At 37.0% G+C, this 20,601-nt stretch overlaps 3 protein-coding genes across 4 annotated transcripts in view; all 3 read left to right on the top strand.

Moving 5' to 3' along the window:
* Positions 1–3,409: 3,409 nt before the first annotated feature.
* On the top strand, positions 3,410–8,715 carry LOC103468958 (claudin-9-like). Its single transcript, XM_008416375.2, has 3 exons — positions 3,410–3,470; positions 6,679–6,793; positions 7,522–8,715. Exons 2-3 carry the CDS (start codon positions 6,680–6,682, stop codon positions 7,972–7,974), a joined length of 567 nt encoding a protein of 188 aa, XP_008414597.1. The 5' UTR covers positions 3,410–3,470; position 6,679; the 3' UTR covers positions 7,975–8,715.
* Positions 8,716–9,944: 1,229 nt separating this feature from the next.
* LOC103468959 (claudin-4-like) lies at positions 9,945–14,207 on the top strand. Its single transcript, XM_017306086.1, has 3 exons — positions 9,945–10,001; positions 12,801–12,915; positions 13,345–14,207. Exons 2-3 carry the CDS (start codon positions 12,802–12,804, stop codon positions 13,795–13,797), a joined length of 567 nt encoding a protein of 188 aa, XP_017161575.1. The 5' UTR covers positions 9,945–10,001; position 12,801; the 3' UTR covers positions 13,798–14,207.
* Positions 14,208–15,706: 1,499 nt separating this feature from the next.
* The window catches only part of LOC103468956 (claudin-4-like), a 13,651-nt gene continuing 8,756 nt past the window's right edge, over positions 15,707–20,601 (top strand). Inside the window, exons 1-3 of one of the 2 annotated variants that reach the window (XM_008416373.1) lie at positions 15,707–15,794; positions 16,776–16,890; positions 18,279–18,716. In XM_008416373.1, coding sequence (XP_008414595.1) covers positions 16,777–16,890; positions 18,279–18,704 — 540 coding nt within the window. In that variant the 5' untranslated portion in view covers positions 15,707–15,794; position 16,776 and the 3' untranslated portion in view covers positions 18,705–18,716. Of the gene's footprint in view, positions 15,795–16,775; positions 16,891–18,278; positions 18,717–20,601 lie in introns of those variants that run through there. The other variant, XM_008416372.1, reaches the window with a different exon arrangement.

The raw sequence follows: 20,601 nt of genomic DNA, 5'->3' as shown, positions 1-20,601 counted from the left end.
ATGGATGGATGGATGGATGGATGGATGGATGGATGGATGGATGGATGGATGGATGGATGGATGGATGGATGGATGGATGGATGGATGGATGGATGCAAAATATTGATTTACAAAATGATGCCCATCCTTCACATATAGTGCTCCAGTCTGACTTCTTTATCTTTGAGTTTTTCTTCTGTATTTTGTAAACAAAAGAAAAGGTTTGGCTGATTTTTTACAACTACTTCTGTTGATGAGTTTTTCTTCCCTTTGTTAAACTTTAATATCTCAGTTTAAATAAAAAAGATCCTAGAATCTTCACAAGCTGTTTATTCATTCCAGCATTTTGGTTTCACCAGATTTTAGACAAAATAAAAACTTTGCACTTAAAGTTCACCAAACATGAAGCTTTTCTGGATGATCTGAGGATTTATTGGACGGATGTTGGGTCGTGGTTTTAGTGATGCAGCTGAAGGAGAAAATGCAAATGATTTATGTTTATTAATAGTTCTTGAAAGAAGCATCCAATGTTGTTCTGCTTTATGAATGCGATATTTACCAATGAGCATCAATAGTTGTATAAAATGTATTATATCTTCATTATTTAAAAAAACTATCAAGTCTCTCATCAAAGGTAATATTTACCCTAATTTCACCTGCAGAAAAAGTACAAAATATTGAATTGGTTCTGCTTTTTATAGTTTTTTAATTATTTAGCCATATATATTATTACCTAGAGGTTGGAGTCCTTGTCAAACGATGTTTTTGACTAAAATCCCTGAGGGTTAGAATCCCATCTAAACGACGTTTAACTGAAGTCCTAAAAGGGGTTTTAATGTTTTTATCTTTTTTAATCTGTTTCAAAATCTCTTTCTCTTTCTCACTGTTTATTCAATGCCACATGCTGTTTTTATTTTAATTATGTAAAGCACTTTGAAATGCCCTGCTGCTGAAATGTGCTATCCAAATAAAATTTGATTGATTGATTGATTGATTGACTGATTATAAATAGTCTCTGATCAATATAAACTATAATAACCCATTACTGTACAGGGCTTTTTCCGGAAAACTTGCTCAGCCCGGCGGTCCACCGTGTTTTTGTATTAAAAGATGTTAAGGTGACAGGAAATTTAAAAATATCACTCGGTAATCATATGTTTCATTGGCAGTGAAACACTATTTACACCCACAACTAGTCTTAAAAACAACAAATCAAAATATACAATGAAAATGAATATCAATGATTTGCACTTCTGTTTAATCCAAATTAAGTCAGCGGCTCCATCAGGTCCCTCAGGTCTTCAGGGGCCCCATAAATGCTAATATTTTAACACAAACCACAGATACTTGAATGTAACATTTGTTTATTGAGATTATCAATGCTGTTAAATCTGATTCAGTTTCAGCATACATAAATTAAAATATTTTAAATTGTTTAACATTTAAATGTAAGCTTTTAAGGAGCTGGCAAGTTTACTTTGTAAAAGTTCAAAGAACAATTTTTATAGTTAGATTGTTTTGTTACCATAGCAACACTGATGCTGTGAGTTTAATCTTTATGTTTTGTTCACAAATACAATTTAGTAAACTACAAGTATAACTGATTGCTTTTTAGGTTGGCCATTAAACTACTTCCCCCTCTCTCAGATTAAATCCAACACATCTGTTAGAGGTGCTGATGTTTTTAGGAACAAAAGGGGCCAATAAATCAAATTCTGCTCCAGGCCTCACACAGTCTTGGACCGGCCCTGTAATCTGCTGCACTGTGTAGAGACGCGCAACAAACAGGGGATTTAATTCAATTTCATTCAAATTTAATTCAATGCTGCTAATGTGGCTTTAGTAGCTCTTTCATTTCGTGCCTGTTGAGGTTTTAATAAGAGTCACAGAAACTATTCTGTGTGATGCTGTCAGGTCGATATGAACCAGACTCTCTGAGGAATGTTTCCAGTACCTTCTTGAAACTGTCATGAAGGTTTAAGGTGGTTCTGAAGCCAAAAGGGGGTCCAACCCAGCAAGGTGTACCTAATAAAGTGACCGGTGAGTGTAACCACAAGTTTAAAACAAATTTTAAAACAGTTTTAAAGCAATGGCACTGATTAATAGAATCACGTTGCATGTTTTTAAGAACAGCTGGAAAAAAAACATCCGACATCTCAAGTTCAGACTGGAGCTGCTTCCAGCTGTAGGAGCCGTTACACTGGGAGCTGGTTTCCCTTTTTCTGTTCAAACAGGCGGAGCGTGCAATAAATATATATTATTGTAGCGTGAAGAACGGGACGTAACAGGTCGTTTGTTTCCATTCAGCTTCTGAGTTCAACTCACAATGACATGTAAGACGTTTGCTGCAAACTTACAGCACATGATGCTCAGCATTCAAGGACTGAAGGCATTTGGTCGAAGCTTTCAGATACAAAACGCCTCAATAATCCAGGAGCTCCTGATAATTTATTTCTATATCTGAGAGACAAACAGGATCCATTACAATAATGAAACCCAATCTTTATTTCAGTGTTTGTAAAAAATGTACTATGTGCTTTTTAAAAGAAATCTCTTTATCTAAAATAAAACCAGGATATTTATACTTACTGACAAACTGCATTTGTGCACAGAGAGCAGTGGGAAGCAACAGAGGAACCTCTGGTAGTTTGAGAGAAAACCATCGTTTTGTCTTATCCATGTTCAAAACCATCTTCAGAGAATTAAATGAGTTTGAGATACTCTGTTGTTTTATTTGACAAAATCTAATCATTATCATTACCAAAACCCCATCCATGCACCACATCACTCCTGTCCTGCAAAGACTCCATTGGCTGCCCACCAAGTTCCGCATAGAATACAAAATTCTTCTGTACACTTTCAAGGCCCTTTACAATCTCTCCCCATCATATCTTTCAAATCTTATTCATGTTGCCATTCCCTCTCGCTCTCTCAGATCATCCTCCTCTATCCATTTCACTGTCCCCTCTGCCCGTCTCACCACCATGGGGAGCAGAGCTTTCAGTCGCTCTGCTCCCCAACTATGGAACTCATTACCTTAGAAACATAAAGTCATTATCAAATTTTAAAACCGAACTCAAAACACACCTTTTTAGATCTGCCTTTTCCACATGACACAATTGGTTTGCCTGATTTTACATAGATTTTATATAGATACATTGTTTTGTTTTATTTATTTYTATCTATTTTTAATTGTTATATTTTATTTGTGTCTGTCACTATTTTTTACTCTTGTACGGTGTCCTTGAGTGCCAGAAAGGCGCCTTTGAAATAAAATGTATTATTATTATTATTATAATAGATGTCAAAAGTTACATCCTGTTATTAGCTTAGATGAGCACAAACTCTTCATTGACAAATCAGAATCACAGATGTGCAAAAAATAAAGCAGAACTTCCGTTATGAAGCAACAATCACATCTTTGGTGTCAGTTCACACAGTTTCCACTTTAAAGTCACAACAGACAGAAGAACCTGCAGAACACAAGAAAGGTGAGAAGTTATTTGCCTTTTTATTTATTTTTATTGCTAAGAAAAACTGATTTAGCTAAAATAGAAGAATTGTTGGATTCTATTCTTGTTAGAAATCCATCATAATGTGCACAAAATTAACCTTTTGAGAACCAAATTTAGCTTTTTCAAAAATATTTTATACATTTTTAATGTGCTCTTTAGATTTACTATACTGAAGGGAACAATAGAAATTACTTTCAGTTCCGTTTATTTATATTGTGGCAATTCACAATACATAATTTCTAAGGAATTTACAAAGCAAAAACAAAAAAAATAATTTTCTATGTTAAAGAAAAGTAAAAAGTTAGTCGCAGGAAAGCGAGAACATTTAGTTAATAGCAGCATTAACTAAATGTCAATGCTGCTATTAACGTTTAATGACAAACTGATGAGAGGAATCGCAAATAGACTGTAGCTTCAAGAAAAAGCTAAAAATAAAGAAACAAAGTTAAAAGGAGACGAGTGATTATTAAAGAGTCAGATACTCTGATGTGTGATGGAGCTGGTTATTAAACCCTCTGTGTTAATTAAATCGTGTATTTGCTTGTTGCGTTTTCTCTCAATAAGATAAGCAAATACACCCTGGTCTGTTTTGTCACAAAGGTCAATTTAAAGTTTCAAATCTTTACACATTTAAAGAGCCTCAGTCAAAACGTGTTCATTCTTAATTCTGGTGTCAAAACCTGATTGGAAATCGATTTATTCCCTGCATGTTTATGTTTGAGTCAGGTTGAGCTGGACCTGCAGATAAAAACGGCCCTTTGTTAACCAGACAGCCGGTCACGTTAACGGAATGTTTTCCGTATTTGACCGGAAACATTTTAAAGCAGTCCTTCATTTTGGCACTTGACTGCACATTTCAGACTTTACGCACAGAGTTAATCGCAGAAGCAACTGAAATCAATCAATCAATAAATCCTTTCTGAATATCATCTCATGGACTCTGAACTAAATGCGTCTTTCTGACCGGAAGCTGCAGCCTGTTGAAGAGTTATGGACCGGAGGCTTTGGAGCGTCTGTTTAGGAAGCGCATTCAAAACCTTTGGTTGAAATGGCGCTTTAAATTCTAGTCTCCATTACAGAGCAGAGAAAACTGAAGAGATGTTCTGTTAATCCATTTACAGTCTAAACAGAGGAGCCGACAGTTTATCTTGGAAATAATTAAAGGTGCAGAAGTTCATCAGACCGTAACAAGCGCAGTGCGCAGCACTTTGCGGACCCAGCGCTATCTGCTCAACTCAACTCGCCCTGCGGTTTGAACACATGCAGCAGGAAGACGTGACCCTCCCGAGGCCTTAGCCACGATCAGGATGTAACTCTGTCCGTTTCGGGGAAGCGAAACCACATTCTGATAATAATAATTATGTATTTGGAACAATGAGAGCAAAACGAGCTGCTCTGTTTTTGGTTAGATGTTTTTCTGAAGCTTTGGACCGAACCATGGAGCAAAACTGGAACCAATATGATGGTTTTAATTTTCACCAGAACTCCTGCTGCAGCGTTCTGGGTCAGATGAAGAATTTTAACTGTATTTTATGGACTTTCTGTCAGTAAACAAGTTCCAGCCTGGAAGTAACAAGTGGATGGACTGTTTTCTACGTCACTCATGGACAGGATATCTTTAATTTTAGCAATAACCCAGAAAGAAGAAAATCAAAGAAACCTGCTTAATATGAGATTTAAATAACAAGTCCTGGTCAAAAATAACTCAGAGGTTCTTTACTTTGTGACGAGATGCAGGAAAACAATCAGACATTTTGAGCCTCATGACACAAAGAAATCAAGCAGCAGTCATCATATCTCTGATCTAAAGTCTCTTTTCTCAGCCACGTTGCTCCAACCTGTTAAAATGCGGTTTGGTTTTACCCCAAAGTGAGGTTTTCCATTATACGCTCTGTTATGGTGAGCGCGGTGTGAGCGCTGCAGCTGTGGTCAACTGATGTGGTCAACTCTCCTCTGATGTTTGCAGCAACACTCAGCAATGGAGAACCTCAAGGTTCTGGTTCTGATGGACTCAAATACATCCAAAAACACAAAATCTTATCAGCTAATTTTAGTCTAGTACACGGTGCAAATAACTCAGTATAACATAAATAAGACAAAACTAACTTACAAGTAACTTTACAGCAACAGATATCAGCTTGTTGTAAGTCAATAATTTCCTAATATTGATGAAAAAGTTCTAGTTCCATCTGCAGATTAATTCACTGATAACGTGGAGAAATGTCTGATTATAGGTGAAGTAATAGGAGTCGGGCTTGGTAATGGAAATGAATCTGGCCGAGGCAGACCAGAACCGAACCGGTTAGTTAGTGGAAAAGCGCCATAACTGACCCATAACCAACAGAACGTAGTAAGAACTGGACCACAGAATATGACATCAACACCTGCAGGTGGTCAGTGAGACACATGACGGATATTATTCTCAGTTATAAATAATGATATTAACTACAAGCAGAACTGAAAACAAGATGGCTGCTGATATTATTTACATGTTAAAATAAATCTGATAATCACATCATAATTTTTAAACCCAGAAATTGTATTTTTATTGAGGTCATGATTGTCATGATTAGTGGTTTTGTTGTGAGGTGATGGAAGACGCAGGCAGACCAGGATGAAGATGAATGATGGTTTAATAAATAAATCCACAGGACAGAACAGGGAGCATCAAGGCGAGGAGACAAGAGACAAAGACAACAGGTGGAACTAAAGACACTGGGAGGGTAATCAGGGAATGAGACACAACTGGGATCAATCAACAGGGAAGACAGAGACTCACAGGGGAACAGAATAAACACAGAAAAACCTCAAAATAAATACACAGAAAACACAGATCACCACAATGAATGTTCAGTTTCACGTTAGTTTTTGTGCAGATGGAGGACAGTGAAAAGCTCATCATGTGGCTCGTTGAGAAAGTTTGATGCAGAAAGATTTTAAGTTTTCCTAGAAGCTAAATTTGAGTAAATGTAAAATGTTAACCTAAGTTTAGTTGTTTTTATGTAGGCAGCATGACAACATGTTGTGGTTTTGAGTTTGCAGGTGCTCCAGCGCCCTCTAGTGTCCATCTGTGCACATCGCTGCCAGAGGTCCAAACCTGCATTAGAGGAAGCCAAGAAGAAAACCCAAGAATATATCACAGAAAATGATTTAATTCCAGTTTTTTTCTTTTTCTTTTTTACAGAATGGAATCAAAAACAGTTCAGATGATATGTGTGGCTCTCAGCGCCGTCGGGCTGATTGCAGTCATCACCTGCTGCGCCCTGCCTGAGTGGGTTATAGGACATTATGGTGATCTGGTAATCATATGATCAAAATGCATTCTGTGGTTGACATTAGAATGATAGTTATGATTAGTTAGCTTTAAAGGTTTTTTTTATCAACCATTATTTTATGTCTTATTGTATAATTTAAGGGCTGCACAGTGGCGCAGTTGGTAGAGCTGTTGCCTTGCAGCAAGAAGGTTCTGGGTTTGATTCCAGGCCCCGGTCTTTCTGCAAGGAGTTTGCATGTTCTCCCTGTGAGTGGTGGGTTCTCTGGGTTCCTCCCACAGTCCAAAAACATGACTGTCAGGTTAACTGGTCTCTCTAAATTCTCCCTAGTTGTGAGTGCATGGTTGTCTGTCTCTGTGTTGCCCTGTGACAGACTGGTGACCCGTCCAGGATGTACCTCAGCTGGAGAGGCACGAGCACCTCCCAACCCCACTAGGGACAAGGGTGTACAGAAAATGGATGGATGGATGTATCATTTAAGCAGAATGTCTTTATAATAACATATGAACTTTGCAGTTTTATGCCTCATCAGAAACTTACTGACATCATCTCTTCTTTTTAAAACTGTTTAAATACTCAGTGATATTAATTCATATAAACTTCTGGTTTGGATGGGAGTTTAAAAAGATTCTCAGAAAGTAAATACATATTTTGACATTCAGTAAAAAGACAATTTGATTTTTCGATCTGATTTAATTTCATGGAACATGTTTAATAAAGTGCATATAAATATCTGTTTGTCTTTGGGTGGATAGGAAGTTCGTGTAGGTCTGTGGATGGTGTGTGTGAGGCGGGGAACCGGACCACAGGTGTGCCAAACGCTTGAAAGCATCGAGCAGATCTCACCGCTTCATTCCTTCCGGGCCGTGATCGTCTTTAGCTGCATGCTGGGTATTCTCAGCCTCCTCCTCCTGATCTTTGGTTCCGACTTCACCACATGTGTTCAGAACCAAGACACCAGGACCAAAATGATCCTGGCGGCCGGAGTGGACCTGATACTGGCCGGCCTGCTGGTGATCATCCTGGTCATCTTTGAGACAAATGAAATTAGAAATGCAACAGTGCGAGTGACAGCAGGAGCGAGCATCTATATCGGCTTCATAGCTGGTGTGATGATGATGCTGACTGGAGTTCTGCTCTGCTGCTTAATCAGACCCGGATCCAGCAGCTCTGGAGGAACCGCCAGCTTCTCCAGCAACAGAGTTTAAGATAAAAAAATTAATTTAGAGGCTTGATGTAAGGAACTGGTGTCCAACAGACAGTCAGACAAGGGAGATGATTTGGTAAAAACTGGGAAAACGACGTCAAATTATCATATCTACTTTTAACATTTAGTGTTAGAAGCCACGTACACTGTAAAACTTTTGACTTTTTCTTTTTCCCAGTATTTTTCTAAAAGTCTGTTAACATTTGACTTCACAAAGATCTTCAAGAAAAATATTTTAAAAGGCATGAATGTCATTTTTGCCTTTCAAAATAATTTCGCTGAATGCAGGAAAATTAGATTTCTCTGATATTTTTGATGCATTTTTTTGTTTGCTTATTAAAACTGTTTTATGTTTGTCATTTTTTCATTCTTTCTTGATTCCAGTTTAAAAACCAGTCAACATAATTACCAACCAGATTTGCTTCAACTTCATGATGTTTCTCAGTTTTCTGCTTTACTTTCTATTGATAAAACATTTATTGTAACTATTTCTGTTTTTGTACAACAATCACAAAAGATCATTATCTTTGATCAGATTCAGATGTGATTGGAAAATAAATTAATCAGAAAATTTTATTTCATATAAAAGCTTTTTGTTTTTCAAAAACATGAAAAGTTTAAGCAACTTACAAAAAACTTTACTTCAGCTGTTTGATTCTTCATCTCATATGTAAAATAATATTGTTTTACAAAATGATAAAGATCCTTCAGATAAAGTGATACCGTCTGATTTTATCTTATATTTCAGCTTTTGTTTCTGTATTTTTCATTTGTAAACAAGAAATTAAAATAAAAGTTTTTGCTGATTTTCCATAACTACTTTTGTGATTTAAGTGTCTTTGCTGATAACAGTCAGGCTGATCGGAGTATTTCACAAACTGCTGGGATTTTCCCACACAACCATCAGAGAATGGTTTGAAAAAGAGAAAGTGTCCAGTGAGCAGCAAATGCCTTGTTGATGCCAGAAGTCAGAGGAGAATGGGCCGACTGGTTGGAGCTGATAGAACGACATCAGTAACTCAAATCGTTACAGCCGAGGTCTGCAGAAGATCATCTCTGAACACGGTGAGCCTGGAGGGGCTACAGCAGCAGAAGACCAGACCRGGTGAAACTCCTGGCAGCTAAGAACAGGAAACTGAGGCTACGATCCACACAGACTCACCAAAACTGGACAGTAGAAGATGGAAAACGTTTCCTGGTCTGATGAGTCTGGATTTTTGCTGCGACATTCGGATGGTCGGGACAGAATTTGGCATCAACAACATGAAAGCCTGGATCCATCCTGCCTCGTTTGGTTCTGGTGCTGGGGATGCAGAGCCAGAACCAGAACCTGAGGGTTCTGGAAGGTTAATTCTGCAGCTGATCTTTAATGTATTGTGGTGCTAAACCGATCAGTGATTTATAAGCTAACAACAGTATTTTAAAGTCTATTCTCTGAGCTACAAGGAGCCGGTGTGTTATGGGCTCTAACTTCCTGGTTTTAGTCAGAACGTGAGCAGCAGCGTCTGGATCAGCTGCAGCTGTTTGATTTGTTGGACAGACCTGTGAAGACAGTAATCAATGCAGCTACAGATAAACGCAAATAAAGCTCGAGCATTGTTCTATGTGCTTTTTAAAACTCTTTATCCAACATAAAGATGTTTATATAATTACTGACAAGCTGCATTTGTGCACAGAGAGCAGTGGGAAGCAACAGAGGAACCTCTGGTAGTTTGAGAGAAAACCATCGTTTCATCTTATCCATGTTCAAAACCATCTTCAGAGAATTAAATGATTTTGAGATACTTTGTTTTTGTTTTTTTTTATCTTTCCACTAAATATTTGCTAAAGATGTCAAAACTTACACCCTGTTACTTTTAGGTTAGATGAGCACAGACTCTTCATTCAAGTGAAACAAAACCACAGGCGGCGCAAAAAATCAAGCGGGATTTCCGTTGTGAGGCAACAACCACCCCTTCAGTGCCGTTTTACAGTTTCCACTTTACTTAAAGACGCAACAGACAGAAGAACCTGCAGAACGTGAGAAGGGTAAGAAATTATTTGCCTTTTTTTATTTTTATTGCTAAGAAAAACTGATTTAGCTGAAATAGAAGAATTGTTGGATTCTAATCTTATAGAAATCCATCATAATGTGCACAAAATTAATCTTTTGAGAACTAAATAAGCTTTTCTTATTACTTGTACATTTTTAATGTGCTCTAAGGATACAGAAGGAGACAAAATAAATAATTTTCAGTTCAGTTTATTTCTATTGCACCAAGTCACAACACGTTATCTCTAAGGAATTTACAAAACAAAAAACAAAAATCATATTTTTATGTTAAAGTAAAAAGTCATTTGCAGGAGAGCGACAACGTTTAGTTTAGTTATCTCAGCTGAAGCCAAAGGAATCACCGCTAAACAGATTGTAGCTTCAATAAAGAGTTAAATAAAGAAACAAAGTTAAAAGTTTAATTAACTTCACCAAGTTGATATTGAAGCGTTTGGTTTGTCCTGCAGCAGAGAAAACCAGGAAAACCTTTAATAAGCCTATTATTAAAGACTTTATGTGTTAATTTAGCAGAGAGTCAATGAAGAGAAGCTAAAATAGGAGAAATATTAATTTGTTTATTTATTGGGCTTTTCTTCCTTGGGTTCACATCATTAAAACACATTCATTACACAAACATTTACACACTTAACATTAGAAACATTGGTAACACTTTATTTGAAGATGGACATGACACTGTCATAAACATGAATAAGCCTTCATGAATATTTATGACTGTGGTCATAAAGCGTCATTGGGTAAATTATGACACTTTTAATACAAAGTTGACATTATTTAAAATGTCTTTGTTATGATAACTTGACTTTAACCAAGAAATCATTACTGTTTAAACTTTACCTTTAACATAAAGATACCTATTTTTTAAAGTGCAATCAGTAATACTTTTATAACAAATTTATATCATTAATGATTTCTTTGTTAATGTCAAGTTGTCATAACAAAGACATTTTGAATAATGTAATAATGCATATTTTGTCGATATTTTTACAAGAATTGAAGCCCATATATTTTTTCAATCAAGTCGGAAATGGAGCAAAAATCAAACCACCTGTTACCAAGTCAAACTGCCTTTGTTGGAAATGTTTAGTTTAGAAACCTAGAATGCTGTGACATTTAAATTTGTAAAACTATATCTTAAAATAATTAAGCAGGTCTTGTTTAAAAGCTCTGAGATTTGCTAAATTTAAAACAGGTGAAGGAAGTGAGATTCACGTTTTCATTCTTTTAGAAATATGTTTTTTTGGAAGTAACAAGTGCATGGACTATGTTTTCTACGTCTCTCCTGGACAGGATATCTTTAATTTTAGCAATAACCCAGAAAGAAGGAAATCAAAGAAACCCGTTTAATATGAGATTTAAATAACAAGTCCTGGTCAAAAATAACTCAGAGGTTCTTTACTTTGTCACCAGATGCAGGAAAACAGTCAGACATTTTGAGCCTCATGGCAGAAAGAAATCAAGCAGCAGTCATCACATCTCTGATCTAAAGTCTCTTTTCTCTGCCACGTTGCTCCAACCTCTTAAAATGTGGTTTGATAGTGAGATAGATAGTGAGATTTTCCGTTGTACGCTCTGTTCATCAATGTGGTGAGCGCGACATGAGCGCTGCAGCTGTGGTCACCTCTCCTCTGATGTTTGCAGCAACACTCAGCAATAGAGCTAAAGTGGGATTTTATTGAGGTCATGAATGTTAAGTTTCACTTCAGTTTATGTGCAGATGGAGAAGGACAGAGAAAAACTCATCATGTGGCTCGTTGTGCAAGTTTGATACAGAAAATTTTATGTTATAAATTATGTCATGTTTTATGTAATAAAATGTTCTTGCAGATACATTTAAGTACATATAAAATGTAAACATAAGTTTAGTTTTTTTTATTAATATTTTACTAGGAGGAAAGGGGAAATAAGAACAGGATCTCTAACTGCTAATGTCACAGTGAGCCACATAGTGCAGCTTCTCTGTGACAAAAAGGAAAAGAGACGAGAACAAGAGATGCTGAGTGTACGGATGGAAAAAGGCTTACAATTTTTTATATAAGTGAACAGGAGAAAATATGTAAAAACCAAGTAAAAAGGTAATAAAATAAAAATAAGGGGAGAAAAACAAGGAACAAATATGTGAGGGGAGGCAGAGAGGTTGGCATCACTCAATCTGGGAGCAGAGACTGAAGAGAGTGAAAGAATGTCATGAAAGGCGCCATAGATTATAGAGTTTAGTGGAGATGCCTTTCACTGAATATCTAATCCTAATCCTGAATATCTAATCTCCAGTTTTAGAGGAATCAGATTTTAGAAGGGACATGGTGTCATTGAGCCACTGACCGTTAGATTATTTGTGAAGTCAGAGGGGGAAATGAGAAGAGCATTTAGAGAGGATGAGGAACACGACTGGATCTGTAACTTGCACAGAGATCCATAGACAGGGCCGTGCAGACACCTTTGGAGGGTCAGGGGCACATTGAACAAAAAACACAGTATAACAACATAGGAACAATCCATGTTAATCAATAATTTAACTGGATCCTACTATATTGTTGCCATGGGGACAATGCAAAGCAAATGTAACATATTTTCCCCAGCAGGTTTAATGTTTCTGTTTCTGTTGCTCTCAGTCGGCTGCTGAAGTTGAACATGTTGTGGTTTTCAGTGTGCAGGTGCTCCAGCGCCCTCTAGTGTCTGTCTGTGCACATCGTTGCCAGAGACCCAATCCTGCATAGAGGATGGAATATATAGCAGAAAATTATTTAATCCAGTTTTTAAATTTTTCTTTTTTACAGAATGGCACTAAAAACAGTTCAGATGATATTTGTGGTTCTCGGCGCCGTCGGGATGATTGGAGTCACCATCTGCTGCTCCCTGCCTGAGTGGTTTGTGGGACATGTTAGCGATATGGTAATAACATGACCAAAAGGCATTTATGGTTCAAATTAGCATGATAGTTATGATTAATTAACTTTTATGTTTTTTATCAGCYACTATTTTATGTGTTATTGTATAATTTAAGCAGAAAGTCTTTATAACAGCCGTTATTAAAATGTTGTACATATGAAACATAATACTGACTTTGCAGTTTTACATCTCATCATGAACTTACAGATTCCTGACATCATCTCTTCTTTTCTAAACTGTTTAAAGACTCAGTGATATTAATTTATATAAAYTTCTGGTTTGGATGGGAGTTTAAAAATATTCTAAAAAAATAAACACAATTCTGACATTCAGTAAAAATAAATTAATTTGATTTTTCTGTTTGATTTAATGTCACACAGCATGTTTAATAAATGAATATAAATATCTGTTTCTCTGTGTTTGGATGGATAGGAATTTCATCGAGGTCTGTGGAAGACGTGTGTGACGTACAGAACTTCACCACATGTGTGCGGAACGATTCCTAACACCATGATATCTTCTGAAATTCATGCCTGGAGGGCCATGACCGTCATCAGCTGCCTCCTCTGTGGTCTCAGCCTCCTCCTCCTGATCTTTGGTTCCGACTTCACCCAATGTGTTCAGAACCAAGACACCAAACCCAAAATGATCAAGGCAGCCGCAGTGGGCCTGATACTGGCCGGCCTGTTGGTGATCATCCCGGTCAGCTGGGTGACACATATTTTTAGAAATGCACGAGAGGGAATGATGGTGGGAGCGAGCATCTATATCGGCTTCATAGCTGGTGTGATGATGATGCTGACTGGAGTTCTGCTCTGCTGCTTAATCAGATCCGGATCTAGCAGCTCTGGAGGAACTGTCAGCTTCTCCAGCAACAGAGTTTAAGATAAAAAAATTAATTTAGAGGCTTGATGTAAGGAACTGGTGTCCAATAGATAGTAAGACAAGGGATAAATTTAGGTAAAAACTGGGACGACGACGTCAAATCATAATTTATATACTTTTAACATTTGGTGTTGGCCTTTTAAAATAATTTTCCTGAATTCAGGAAAATTAGATTTCACTGATATTTTTGATGCATTTTTTTGTTTGCTTATTAAAACTGTTTTATGTTTGTTATTTTTTCATTCTTTCTTGATTCCAGTTTAAAAACCAGTCAACATAATTAGCAACTAAATTTGCTTCAGTTTCATGATGTTTCTCAGTTTTCTGCTTTACTTTCTATTGATAAAACATTTATTGTAACTTTTTCTGTTTTTGTACAATAATCACAACAAATTATTATCTTTGATCAGATTCAGATCCATCCATCCATTTTCTTGCACCCTTTTTCCCTCAGTGGGGTCGGGAGGGTTGCTGGTGCCCATCTCCAGCCAACGTTTCGGGTGAGAGGCGGGGTCACCCTGGACAGGTCGCCAGTCTGTTGCAGGGCAACACAGAGACACACAGGACACACACTCACACTCACACCTAGTGGCAATTTGGAGAGGCCAATTAACCTGACAGTCATGTTTTTGGACTGTGGGAGGAAACCAGAGTACCTGGAGAAAACCCACCATGTACAGGGAGAACATGCAAACTCCATGCAGAAAGACCCCAGGCTGGGAATCGAACCCAGAACCTTCTTGCTGCAAGGCAACAGCTCTACCAACTGCGTCACTGTGCAGCCTCAGATTCAGATGTGATTGGAAAATTAGTTAGATTAATCAAGAAATTACATTTCACAGAATAGCTTTTTGTTAATCAAAAATCTAAAAAGTTTAAGCAACTTACAGAAAACTTTACTTCAACTGTTTGATTCTTCATTTCATATGTAAAATAATTTTGTTTTACAAAATGAAAAAGATCCTTCAGATAAAGTGATACCGTCTGATTTTATCTTATATTTCAGCTTTTGTTTCTGTATTTTTCATTTGTAAACAATAAATAATGAAAAGTTTTTGCTGATTTTTCATAACTATTTCCGTTTATGAGTTTTTCTTCCCTTTGTTAAACTTTCAGATCTGCACATTAATGTAACATTGGAAGAAACGTGATTTAAGTTGTTGGGTTTTTTTTTTTTTTGGTGCCAGTCAGGCTGATCTGAGTATTTCACAAACTGCTGGGATTTTCACACACAACCATCAGAGAATGGTTTGAAAAAGAGAAAGTATCCAGTGAGCAGCAAATGCCTTGTTGGTGCCAGAGGTCAGAGGAGAATGGGCCGACTGGTTGGAGCTGATAGAACGACATCAGTAACTCAAATCGTTACAGCCGAGGTCTGCAGAAGATCATCTCTGAACACGGTGAGCCTGGAGGGGCTACAGCAGCAGAAGACCAGACCAGGTGAAACTCCTGGCAGCTAAGAACAGGAAACTGAGGCTACGATCCACACAGACTCACCAAAACTGGACAGTAGAAGATGGAAAAACATCTCCTGGTCTGATGAGTCTGGATTTCTGCTGCGACATTCGGATGGTCGGGACAGAATTTGGCATCAACACTTTGAGTTATTTTCACTGAGTAATAAAATACATTCAAATTTGCTGTAATCAAAAACTCAGGTGGCTGTGTACATTTATAATTACTCAGAAACTCAATGTGTGCACCAGGCGTGAGAAAACCGTTGCTTTCGTCTGATGCACATTCAGAACCATAAGCTCCATAGTATGCATTGAAAAAAACTCAATGGGGTTTTTTTTATTGCAAAGTCAAATCCTTACGAGAAATGATTGCTAAAGAAGTGAAAAGTTACACCCTGAGATGAGCACAGACTGTTCATTGGCATGAAAAAACCAAGCAGAAGTTTCGTTATGAAGCAACAACCAGAACTTAAATGCCGTTTCAGTTTCCACTTTACTTAAAGTCACAACAGACAGAAGAACCTGCAGAACGTGAGAAAGGTAAGAAATTATTCACCTTTTTATCCATTTTTAATGCAAAGAAAAACTGATTTAGCTGAAATAGAAGAATTGCTGGATTCTAATTTTAATAGAAATCCACCATAATGTGCACAAAATGAACCTTTTGAGAACCAAATTTAACTTTTTTTAATATTTATACATTTTAAATGTGCTAAATTAAGATTTATTATACAGAAAGAGACAAAAATTGTCAGTTCAGTTTATTTTTATTGCGCCAAGTCACAATTCAAAGGAATTTACAAATCAAAAAATTACATTTTCTATGTTAACGAGAACATTTAGCTGCTTAGTTTTCCCAGTCGAACCTCATGAAATGAATGAACTTTTAAATTAGTTAAAAGTTGAAATAAGTGTACAGAGTGGATATTAAAGCGTTGAGTTTGTCCTCCAGCAGAGATGAATCAGGAAAAACTTTAATAAGCTGATTATTAAAGGTTTCATGTGTTAATTTAACAGGGAGCCAATGAGGAGAAGCTAAAATAAGATAAATATTTGTTTACTTATTTGGCTTTTCTTTCTTGGATTCACACCGTTAAAAACACATTCATTACAAAAACAGTTACACACTTAACATAATATTTAAAAAATAGCATATTTACTCATGAATGTACATTTATAACACTTTATATAATGAAATAATTATACTGAGCTTCCAATGGGACGTGGAGAAAATATTTTCTTTTGGGTTTCCTCGCAATAAGCAAATACTGTTTTATATACAGTCACAAAGGTCAGTTTAAAGTTTCACATGTTTCCACATTTAAAGAGCCTCAAGTGAAAACATTTTTATATGTTATTAACTCTGTAGTGGAGAAAATTGATTGAAAATCGATTAACTGCATGTTTATGTTTTTGTAAAAGGCCCAATTCTGCCTTAGAGGAAGCCAAGAAGAAAACCCACGAATATATTGCAGAAAATGATTTAATCCCAGTTCTGTTTTTTTTTTTTTTTTTTTGCAGAATGGAATCAAAAACAATTCAGATGATATGTGTGGCTCTCGGCGCCATCGGACTTTTGGGGGTCATCATCTGCTGCGCCCTGCCTGAGTGGGTTGTGATCCATCGTGGTGATACGGTAACCATATGATCAAAAGACATTTGATGGTTGAAATTAGCATGATAGTTATGATTAGTTAGCTTTAAATGCTTTTATTAATTTCTAACCTTCCTTTCATCTCCAAGATCCTAGAAAAAACAGTTGCCTCTCAACTCCATCTCCATTTAACCAGAAACAGTCTGAATGAACAGATCCAGTCCAGTTTTCACCCTGATTAAAACACAGAACCTGCTCTCTAAAGAATCACTAACTCTCTCCTCACGGCGTCATATTCAGGTTTACTTTCTCTTCCTTGATCTCAGTGGAGCTTTCAATACACACACACACACACACACACACACACACACACACACACACACACACACACACACACACGCACACACATACGCGCGCACGCACACAGTTCTGCTCTACAGACTTTCTTCCATCAGCATTGTGCACACACACACACACGCACGCACACACACACACATACAGACACACTCCTCGCTTGGTTTCAATCATATCTCTCTGGCTGAACTCAGTTCATCCAACTTAAATCCCATATTTCCTCCGTGGTCTCTGCGGTGCCCCAGGGCTCTGTATTGGGGCCCCTTCTTATCTTCCGTTAATTTAACATCCACTTCCTCTTTTTTGCCGATGACACGCTGCTCTTTTTATCCTCTGAACCAGATTCTTCCCTCCCGGCCTCTGCCCTCCGCCACTTCCTGTTAAGATGAAATAAAATCCTGGTTTGCATCAAACTTCCTCAAATTAAGCAGTGATAAAACCGAGTTTTTACTCATTGGCACTAAATCTAGAGTCAACAACTTTTCCCTCACAACTGACAGTTCTCTGGTCTCTCCAACTCCTCAGGTTAAAAGTCTGGCTGTCATTCTTGACAGTACTCTCTCTTTCCAACTGCAATCCTCTCCTGGTTGCTCTGCCTCATTCATATATCCGTAAACTTCAGCTGGTTCAAAACTCTGCTGCTTGCATCATTATGAAAACGGCCGCATTTCACCACATCACTCCAATTTTACAACAACTTCACTGGCTTCCTGTTGCATTCAGACTTCAATCTAAAATCCTGTTGGTTACATTCAAGGCAGTTCACAACCTTACCCCTCCTTATCTGTCTGAGCTCCTGCATGTCACCAGCCGTTCCTTCGTTCTTCCTCCTCCCTCCACCTCAGGGAGTCTCAGCACCCTGGGAAAGAGCCTTCTCTTACTCTGCTCCCCAACATCAACTGGGCTTTAATAAACTGTTTAATGATTCAGTGACATTCATTTGTATAAACTTCTCAAAAAATAAACACGAATCCAGCATCAGTAAATAGACAATTAGATGTTTTCTGTCTGATTTAGCTTCATGAAACATGTTTAATAAAGTGTAACTAAATATCTGTTTGTCTTTGGGTGGATAGGAAATTCATGCAGGTCTGTGGAAGGTGTGTGTGAAGCCGAGCACTGGACCACAGGTGTGTGCAACGTATGAAAGCGTCTCACCGCCTCACGCCTCCCGGGCCATGACCGTCATCAGCTGCATGCTGGGTGTTCTCAGCCTCCTCCTCCTGATCTTTGGGTCCGACTTCACCACATATGTTCAGAACCAAGACGCCAAACCCAAAATGATAAAGGCAGCTGGAGGGTTCCTGCTGTCGGCCGGGATGCTGGTGATCATCACGGCTATCAAGGAGATAAATGCAGGAGTGGGAGCGACAGCGGGAGCGAGCATCTACATCGGCATTATAGCTGGTTTGATGTTGATGGTGACTGGAGGTCTGCTCAGCTATTTAGTCAGATCCAGCAGCTCTGGAGGAATCGCCAATTGCTGCTGCAACAAAGCTTAAGCTAAAAAAAAACGAAATGTAGAGTTTTTATGTAAGGGACTGGTGTCCAACAGACGGGAAGACAAGGAGATGCTTTGGTAAAAACTGGGACGATGACATGAAATTAACATTTACTGTTGGAAGCCATGTATTCTGTAACACATCCTTTACTTTTCTTTTGGCAAAATTCCCAGTATTTTCTTAAAATCTCTGTTAAAATTAAACTTTATAAAGATTATGAGCAGAAAAATAATTTAAAAAAACATAAATGTCTGAATGCAGGAATTTTTGATTTCAATGATATTTTGATGCATTTTTTAAATTTGCTTATTAAATCAATTTTATGTTTTTTCATTCTTTCTTGATTCCAGTTTAAAAACCAGTCAACATAATTACCATCCAGATTTGCTTCAGTTTCATGATGTTTCTCAGATTTCTGCTTTATTTTCTATTGATAAAACATTTACTGTAACTATTTGTGTTTTTGCACAAACTATAAAACTCATTATTTTGATTTTACAAAGATATCACATTTTATCTTTGGTCAGATAAAAATGTGATTGGAAAATAAATTAGATCAAAAAATGAAAAAGTTTTTTTTCTACAAACATAAAAAATGTAAGCAACATTCAGAAAACTTCAGATGTTTGATTCTTCATCTTTGACTCACATGAAAAATATTGATTTACAAAATGATGCCCATGCTTCAAATAAACTGCTAAACTCTGACTTCTTTTATCTTTGAGTTTTTCTTCTGTATTTTTCATTTGTAAACAAAAGAAAAGGTTTTGCTGATTTTTCATAACTACTTTTGTTTATGAGTTTTTCTTCCTTTTGTTAAACTTTAACATCTCAGTTTAAATAAAAAAGATCCTAAAATCTTCACAAACTGTTTATTCATATCCAGCATTTTGGTTTCACCAGATTTTAGACAAAATCAAAACTTTGCACTTAAAGTTCACCAAACATGAAGCTTTTCTGGATGATCTGAGGATTTATTGGACGGATGTTGGGTCGTGGTTTTAGTGACGCAGCTGAAGGAGAAAATGTAAATAATTTATGTTTATGAAGGGAACGTGCGATGATGCTAACTACATTTCCTTTACAAATGTGCGTTTTTTTAAAAAAAATAAATAAATTTCTTTCCTTTATAATCTGCATTGAATTTATCCTAAATGTTGAAGAAGAATTGTATTTAAATAAAAGTCAAAGAAGTTCTTTAATTTACAGGGTTAGTTTTGTATTATAGAAAAGACATACGAAACATCAGGTTGTTAACCAGTCATTAACAGCGATAAAACCAAGGAAATGCCAAGTTATCCGGTCATGAATCTTATCAACCTTCATATTTTTGATCTGAAGTCTGTGTTGTAGTTCCTAGCTGCGCCACTAGGTGGCGCGGTCGTTTGTGGGTAGTATTTTGTTCTAGAAGCCGTGCAGGTTAGCGGTCGATGTGTTAGCAGGCGGATTTGTGATTTCGTTAAAGTTAAACACTCCATGTGAGTGGTAGGTTGCAGTCTACTTATGTTTGTGTCTTTATTATTAAAAAAAAAAAACTATAAAGTCTCTCATCAAAGGTCATTATTTATCCTAATTTTACCTGCAGGAAAAATAATATTGTATTGGTCTTGCTTTTTATAGTTGTTTGATTATTTAGTCATAAATATATATGATTATTAACAGTTTCTGATCAATATAAACTAGAATAACCCATTACCGTATAAATCTTCCTCTGAATTTCCCCTGCAGAACAGCGACCCCTGCTGACTCATTTTTGTATTATTATTTATTTTATTCCAAAAATACATCAAAAAACAGCTGCAACAGAATGTTGCAGCTGTTTTTTGATGTCTGTCCTCAGACATCCTCAGACTGCTGAGAGACTGAGGATGTCTGTCCTCAGTCTCTCAGCAGTCTG

The sequence above is a fragment of the Poecilia reticulata genome, linkage group LG8 (genome assembly GCF_000633615.1).
Source record: "Poecilia reticulata strain Guanapo linkage group LG8, Guppy_female_1.0+MT, whole genome shotgun sequence".
In the NCBI taxonomy this organism is placed as follows: Eukaryota; Metazoa; Chordata; class Actinopteri; order Cyprinodontiformes; family Poeciliidae; genus Poecilia; species Poecilia reticulata.
Note: the sequence above shows the minus strand (reverse complement) of the source record. Positions and strands in the feature narration are given on the sequence as shown.

What these genes read in the sequence shown, in the direction of transcription:
- LOC103468958 (XM_008416375.2), top strand. Translation starts at nt 6,680, where the DNA reads ATGGAATCAAAAACAGTTCAGATGATATGTGTGGCTCTCAGCGCCGTC. An exon ending in TAGGACATTATGGTGATCTG is followed by an intron (nt 6,794 to 7,521) that starts GTAATCATATGA and finishes TTGGGTGGATAG; the next exon opens with GAAGTTCGTGTAGGTCTGTG.
- LOC103468959 (XM_017306086.1), top strand. Translation starts at nt 12,802, where the DNA reads ATGGCACTAAAAACAGTTCAGATGATATTTGTGGTTCTCGGCGCCGTC. An exon ending in TGGGACATGTTAGCGATATG is followed by an intron (nt 12,916 to 13,344) that starts GTAATAACATGA and finishes TTGGATGGATAG; the next exon opens with GAATTTCATCGAGGTCTGTG.